Raw genomic sequence first — 8219 nt, forward strand, 5'->3', positions numbered from 1 at the left:
CCAAGAGTAGAACTATCTCGCTGGGTGGGTGCATGTCCCAGGTCTTCTTCTACCACTTCCTAGGCAGCACCGAGTGCCTGCTCTGCACTGTCATGGCCTTTGATAGGTATGTGGCCATCTGCCACCCGCTGCGCTACATGATCATCATGAACTGGAGGGTGTGCGCCATCCTGGCTGCTGGCACCTGGATCAGCAGCTTCTTCCACGCCACCATTCTCACCAGCCTGACCTTCACGCTGCCCTACTGCGGGCCCAATGTGGTGGACTATTACTTCTGTGACATCTTCCCCGTGGCTAAGCTGGCCTGCGCGGACATGTACGTCATCAAGACCGTGACTTTTACCAACACTGGAGTGGTGCCTGTGATCTGCTTCTTCCTCATCCTCACATCCTACGTCCGCATCGTCTACACCATCCTGAAGATGAACTCAGCCGAAGGGCGACGCAAAGCAGCCTCCACTTGCGCCTCACATCTGACGGTGGTGACGCTGTTCTTTGGGTGTCTGTACTAGCAGTGCTACAGCGACACTGCTGTAAGCTGTGTAGTGTAGCCAGCATGTGATAACCCCAACACAGCCCCTTCTCCGTCTCAGCAGCACCTCTCATGCATGGGGAAAGCTCCCTGAGAAAATGCAAAGAGATGCTTTAATTTTGTCCTTCAAATCTGACCTTAAAAATCACCTGTTGTGATATTCACAGAACGCAGCCCGCTGATCACAACTGAGCAGATGACAAGCTGTTGCTATTCCTCTTCTTTCCTTTTCCCTTTTTCTCTAACCCCTATAAAACTGCCCAAACTATTCATATATTTTAAAAAAGCTGGGGCAATTCTTCACCAGATTCATTTTTTTGTCTGTTGCATCCTCACCCTCTCCTTTAACAGAAACACAGAGCAGCAAGACATTGATAAAAATGAATCCCTGCCAAACAAACTACTCCACTGCACACACAATAATCCCTCTGCAGAGAGGATGAGAGAAAGAACAAACCACATATCACAAAAGTTGGTCACATCACCTAATCCACCAATGGAAGGCTCTAAGATGCTGTTGTGATAAAGATGGGGTAGGAGCCTGTATAGAATAGAGTTGAAGAAATTAGAACAGGATAGGACTGAAGAGGAGAAACTGGAATCGAGTAGAATAGAATAGGACATCCCCTTTGTCTGTTCGTCTTTGGATGGAAAGATTTTCAAGGCAGCCATTTCCTCTTTCTGTGTTCTGCGCTGCACAGCGAGGACCTGATCCCAACTGGTATGATACTGATGTAAATATAAACTACTACGAATGAAAAGGAGTAATGTGGTGACATGCAGTAAAGAGGTGGAAGTGGAAGGAAGGGTGAGCATTGCAGTAAAAGGATGATATATCTTTCTGTTTCAGTAACTCATGGGCATTATTTCTCTCCCCTACCGCAGGAATGAGTCCCACATTGGGTTGGTCAACCACACTGTGGTGACTCATTTCATCTTCTTAGGAACCCCCAACACTGATGGCCTCCAGACCATCCTCTTCGTCGCCGTCTTAGCTTTTTACCTCTGCACCCTGCTGGGCAACCTGCTCATCTGATTAGCCATCCTCGCTGACTCCCACCTGCACACCCACATGTATTTCTTCCCAGTATGCTCTATAAGAACTGAATAGATAGAAGATGGTTGAATGGAAAAGAAGAAAGGACAATTAAATTGAGTAGCATCAAATAGAATCAATGAAATATTAGAGTCCTGATTCTTCACTCACTTTCACCAAACTTATGATGGTTAGAAAGGTTTACCCTTGTATATTAAGTTGTGGTGTGCTATGAATAAACAAACCATAATTTATTGAGATTGCTAATCTGGCTGCATTATATCTGTGCCTCCAGGAATGACCCCGTCTCACATGGAAATGGAGAATCGCACTGTGGTGTCAGAATTCATTCTCTTAGGGATCCCCAACACCAAAGGCCAGGAGACCCTCCTTTTCATTGGCTTCTTAGCTTTCTACCTCTGCACCCTCCTGGGCAACCTTCTCATTTTATCAGCCATCCTAGCTGACTCCTGCCTGCACACCCCCATGTACTTCTTCCTCTGCAATCTCTCCGTGGTGGACCTTGGATTCACCTCCATCAGCACCCCTAAATTCCTGGTCAGTCTCTGGACCAAGAGTAGAACCATCTCGCTGGGTGGGTGCATGTCCCAGGTCTTCTTCTACCACTTCCTAGCCAGCACCGAGTGCCTGCTCTGCACTGTCATGGCCTTTGACAGGTACGTGGCCATCTGCCACCCGCTGCGCTACCTGATCATCATGAACTGGAGGGTGTGCGCCATCCTGGCTGCTGGCACCTGGATCAGCAGCTCCTTCCACGCCACCATTCTCACCAGCCTGACCTTCACCCTGCCCTACTGCGGTCCCAATGTGATAAACTATTACTTCTGTGACATCTTCCCCATGGCCAAGCTGGCCTGCGCGGACACGTACGTCATCAAGACTGTGACCTTTACCAACACTGGGGTGGTGACTATGATCTGCTTCTTCCTCATCCTCACATCCTACGTCCGCATCGTCTACACCATCCTGAAGATGAACTCAGCCGAAGGGCGACACAAAGCAGCCTCCACTTGCGCCTCACATCTGACGGTGGTGACGCTGTTCTTTGGGCCTTACGCCCTGATCTACACGCAGCCACAGCTGAGCAAAGGGGTGGTGACCGCTGTGCAGCTCTTGAGTGATGTGGTCACTCCCATGCTGAACCCGGTCATCTACACACTGAGGAACAAGGAGGTGAAAGGGGCTCTGAGGAAACTGAGAGGGGGTCAGACGACTGCACGTTGATGTGCTGCATCTGCAGAAGTAGCATGTGGGTGAGCATTGAAATAAGTCTATAAATTCATCCACATGGTTCTTCAGCGGCTTGTGTGAGAGTCTCTGTCTCTCTCCTTCCCCATACAGTCCCAGCTTTCTATCTGGAGCTCTACAAATCATACAAGTGTTGCTAAAAGCATCTAGTTGTCTTGAACATGATTTAAGTCTGACATGTTCAAAGCTGCCTAAGGAATAGGCACACTCAGTCTGCATTAAAATTAATGGGAATTGGAGATCCAAATCTGGTAGCTGACTTTGAAAATCTCAGCCTTATTGCACAAATCTACAGAAGCCAGGGCAGCATCTTCTGCAAACTCAAGAAAGGGAAGAAAAAAATTCTCTTTATCATCTGGCACAAACCACATGTCAGCCAGAAACTGTGCTGGAGAGCTGCCTAACGCTCCCGGGAGAACAGCTGGGTTTTGGATTTATGATAAAATTTTCAAAACCACCTAAGTGATTTAGGAACCTAAATCCCATTTTCACAGAAGAATAGAAGAATAGAGTTGGAAGGGACCCCAAGAGGTCATCTAGTCCAGCCCCCTGCTCAAAGCAGGAGCAACCCCAGCCCCATCAGCAGTGATGGAGGCATTTAGGAGTCTAAGGGCACATCTGCAATGACGGTGGCAAATTTGCCACCCTCAGATCAATCTATGTGGATCAACTGAGCGGTCAGTGAAGACCCGCTCAATTGAAGAGGAAGTCGACTTGTATTGTTTTAAAAATGCAGCTATGTGTGTGTTATTGTGAAGACCCCCGTCAGCAAGGAGAGAGATGTGGGTTTCCACCCAAGAAAGGCAAAGGCCAGGGAGCTGAGAGCTGAGAGCGTTGGCCCTTGCTGGACCATTAAGGGGAAAATGCAGGTGCAGTTGCCTTGAACTGTAACAAAAACCTGGGCATAAACACCAGGATCCATTTGAAAATCCCACTATGTGCCTGTCTGCACCTTTGAAAATCTGGCCATTGGGAGCCTACGTCCCACTGAATGTCAGTGAGAACTGGGCTCCTTAATGGCTTTTGAAAATGAGACTGACTCTCCTAAATCACTTGGGTGGTTTTGTACATTTTACCCTCTACTCAGAAAGAGATAGAAAGATAAAGAAAAAGGAAGAAAAAAGCTAAAAGTCTTAATGGACATGAGAACTTTACACTCATCACATGCACTGTGTTTTGGGCTTGTGCTATGTATGTATTGTGCCTTCTGCATCCATTGCACTTGAATTTTGAGTAACATGCAATGTGCAGGAAACTTAAACCTGGGACTAAACTGAGAATTTTTTCCTGTTTTCCACTCTCAGCTGTTTCATTGGAACTTGTCTCTAAATTGCCTGTGCTTCTTCTTGGTGTGCAAATTAGAAATAAAGCTGGAAACCAGTGTGTGGAGAGGACTGGACCTATTTATGAGACTGGCAAATAAAAAGTGAAATTTAACAAAACACCAATAATATGAAAGAAAAAATAGTCGGACACTGAGGCTGGGATTTCCAAAGCCCCCAAGGAAGTTAAAGGTCTGTGGCAATCAGAAAACTAGTTCACTTCAGGCCCCTTTGAAATTTCCAACCTAAATTGGAAGTGTGATATTAGAAGTTAGAGAAGTGACAATCTCTCTGGGGCTCAGTTCCCCACCTGATACACTGTGGTACAAATCATTCTTTTCTCCCACCCATTTCTCTTGTAAGCTCTCCGGGGCAGGGTCTGTCTCTCTCCGGTGTGGGTGCAGTGCCCATTACCCTCTAATGGTCTTCTACAAAAGAAAATTAATAATATTTTTTGTGAATTGTCATCAGCTCTTAGGAAGAGGGTTTTTGCCCATAAATGAAAAAAAAAAAAAAAAGATAAATTACAGAAAGGCAGCGGAGGCAGATATTGTGAGCCATGCTGCCTGCCCTTTTCCCTACAGGACAATCCACACTACCACAACATCCCGGCGTTAAAAACAGCCCTGACTGAGAGAGGAGCGCCCCTCCTGAGTTGCTTGCACCACCCCCTGCACTGCAGCTCCCCTTTGCATGGCCGGGGTCAGCCTGAATTTTCTCTGTTGTTTCTTTGCCGTTGTCCAGGAAACCAATTTCCAAAGAGACACAAACCCAGAAGAGGGCGACTGAGCAAAGAGAACTTGGAATGGAAGAGAGGTGCACAGCTGTGGACATGGACTCTAAAAGCGGCTGTAACTTCTGATGGACAATGGGAAAGCTGCATTGACCTGCAGGCGCTGGGTACTGGATGGCTGCAGAGGGAGGAGGAGGGAGAGCAGGTGGCTATAGTGTTTAGTAACTGAGAACTGTATCAGCTCAACACACCTACATTTAAAGAGCCAAAGGGGATTAATTGTAAAGCATTATCTTGTGGCTAGGACAAAGGAGTGGAACACAGGAGATCTGGGTTCACATTCATGTTCTGTGGAAGATTCCCTATTTGACCTTGAGTAACTCACTGAATTGCTTTGTGCCTCAGTTTCCCCATCTGTTAAACAGGGATCATTAAATCCTTTGTCTCTCTCATCCATTAAATGTGTATCCATTTCAGACAGTAAAAGACAGTCTCTTACTATGTGTCCTCGGAACACCCAGCAGAAAGGGGCCCACATCTGAGTTCTTGTCTGTAGGTCCTACCAAAATACCTATGATAAGAATCACAGGGGTGGGGGCAGGAGGACTCAGGTGACGATGCAGATTTCTGCCAGTGTTTGCTGGCCAGGCCCCCTCCCTATTCAGTGACTCCTGGAGCAGACTGGAAGTTGCGGCCTTGGGGAGACAGAGAAGCAAACACTTTGCTGTGGGAGCTGCAGGGAGGGGCAGCTGAGAGCAGAGCGTGTGCATGCCTTTGAACTGTGCCCTCTGCCCACCATTAAGACATCCCCAAGTGCAAGGGGTTTAGGGGGAGAAGCCGGAGATATGCCTGATGAGGCACCAGGACTTGCCCATGTGACTCTGGACTCCATTTTAGTTCCTGTAAAACTCTACAGACCACATGGCCATGGCCAGAGGGTATATATGGTGGAGGCCTTGGGAATCCATTTTGTCTTTGTTCCTGTTCAGCTACAGACACACACCTATCTCTGAATCAATTCATTTTGCAACTGAACCGAAGGACTTAGACCCATCCAGGTACTGGATGTGTACCGGAGGAATTGTACAAGCCTACAACTCCACAATTCTCCCAGAGACTTGATGTATATGGACTTACAATCATTTGTATGTATTTGATTTGCTTTGACCCTTTAACATTTCACTTATGGTTTATTTCTTTCCTTTACAATAAACCTTTAGTTTTCGTTACTAAAAGATTGGCTGGAAGCGTGGTATTTTGGGTAAGATCCAAACTTATATTGATCTGGTACAGTGGCTGACCCCTTCGGGTCAGAGGGAACCATTGTAGTAAAGAGCACATAGTTTAAATAACTGATCTCTTTACTGGACCTGGTGCTGATTTGGGAGCAAGAAGCTGAAATGCAGTAAAGGGGGCTGTGTGCATTTGTAGACTGGCTTCTGTGGGGCTTCAGAAGTGCAGTTTGTGGCTGGTTGGGAAGTGTGGCTTCAGTGCCACCCACCAGTGCTGGGAGAATCTGCTTTCCGTTTGCAGCCTGCCCTGACCTTGGCATTATCAGTTGGCTACCCTGGGCACAGGATTGGTCACACAGAGTACAAAGGAACCAGGCCGAGATCCTCAAAGGTATTTAGGTGCTTGTGAGGATCTTAGTCCAAGTGCGAGGGGACTCCAGGCAGAGGGTGTCAGTTTTTCAACCTGAGAGGGACACGCCAAGGGTGAGAGACGTTTACAGTCGGAGGGTGACAGTCAGCTGACGATAGGTTGTGATGGTGACACTGACAATCAGAGGGGACAGGGCATTGCAGGCTAGATGAAAGGACAAGACAATCTGCAGGTGACAATCTGAGGGTGATTACATTATGCTCTTTCCCCCACCTCTGGATGGACTGAATTTCCAAGAGGCAGGCATGAAAGGCACATTCAGTGACGTTCTCTTCGTCTTGTAGGCCCTGCTAGTTCCAGGACGTGGCACCAGGAAGGGAAGTCTCTGTCCCCACACCTGCCCCGAACCCGAGTGGTGTACCCGGGGAACCTGGCAGCATTACCTAGGAAGGGGGGGATACTAGGTCAGTTGGATGCTGGCTTCTCTATCAGGATAGACATTAGTGATTACGCTGGTGTGACAATCTGGGGATTGAACATAGGAGCTCCAAATCCAAGACCATCAGTAACCACAGCTTGATTGAAATGCAGGGGCCATGGCTGGGATTGTCCCAAGAAATGGTGGGATTTGCAGGATTGACTCCCTTAGGCCTAAATCCATTAGCCAGGATTCGTAAACCTTTTGATGATGAGATACCAGCCACTAGAGAGAGACCAATGCCAACAGTCAAGAATCCAGCCCCCAAAATTCATAAAATTTGCCTATAAAATCATGAGGTTCTTAATATTCTATTAAATAAAAATGTTCCTTCTGGTTCTGGAGCATTTATAGGTCACGGTTTCCCTCTTTTCTCTGCAGCCAGGAGGGCTAGAAACTTACCCTTTTTTTAAAACACACCAAATACCCAGAGACTTGCAGCAAAGTTTGTGAATTGGTCATAGCGCACGGCTAGCTAAGGTTGGAGAAATTACAAGGGATGTTCAAAGCTTTGGGATTCAGGAGGTGGGTTAACCCATGTTCTGAAGGAAACCTCTCTCAATAAGGAGACAGGAGCTTAATCTCCCTGGCCTGGTCTGGGGGGTTGGACTAGATGACCTACTGAGGTCCCTTCCAACCCTGATCTTCTGTGATTCGTGGCCTCTTGGCTGAGGCTGACGAGCAGCAGGACAGTCAGCGCTAGTGGGCTTTGTAAGGTGGACAACCGTCCCAGCTGAGAACCCACCAACTTGTCTCACACACGAGTCTCCCATCAAATATTTCCCAGCAGTTGGAAGTTGCTGATATGGCAGCACTTGGAGGGTGGCCGCTCTGTGTGAAGCCCTCCCGCTCCAAACACACAAACGTCTGTGTGTGCCTCCGCCTGCCCTGTGTAGAAGGAGAGTTCAGTCTCTATAGCCCACTAAATCCTTGTCCCCTCCACAAACAGTGTTAGTACCGTGACCCCTTATGCCAGCTTTTGTGACCTCTGGGAGTAGTGGAGTGAGACTCCCCCTGGGTCTTGCCCAATGGGACACCAAAGACAGCAGGCTGAGGCATCATGGGAGGCTTGTGGGCAGCCTCCTGACTAGACACAGCAACGTTGCGCAGACGGAGGCTGTCGTCCAGGCCCTGGAGCTTCTGGGACCGGCGGTTGCGCTCCAGGAGCTTCTGCTTGTTCTCCTCCAGCACTTTCTTCAGGGAGGAGACCTCGCTCTTCATGGAGGTCCGTTCCACATCCTGGCTCT

The 8219-nt window shown here is 48.0% G+C and overlaps 1 protein-coding gene across 1 annotated transcript; it reads left to right on the forward strand.

Annotated features, from left to right (window-relative positions):
* The first annotated feature begins 1880 nt into the window (after positions 1-1880).
* LOC137143163 (putative olfactory receptor 10D4) lies at positions 1881-2813 on the forward strand. The gene has a single exon (XM_067532785.1). It carries the CDS (start codon positions 1881-1883, stop codon positions 2811-2813), a length of 933 nt encoding a protein of 310 aa, XP_067388886.1.
* The last annotated feature ends 5406 nt before the right edge of the window (positions 2814-8219 follow it).

This window comes from Emydura macquarii, unplaced genomic scaffold (genome assembly GCF_026122565.2).
Source record: "Emydura macquarii macquarii isolate MOO-44397 ecotype Brisbane River unplaced genomic scaffold, CSIRO-AGI_Emac_v2 contig_3300, whole genome shotgun sequence".
Taxonomy (NCBI): Eukaryota; Metazoa; Chordata; order Testudines; family Chelidae; genus Emydura; species Emydura macquarii.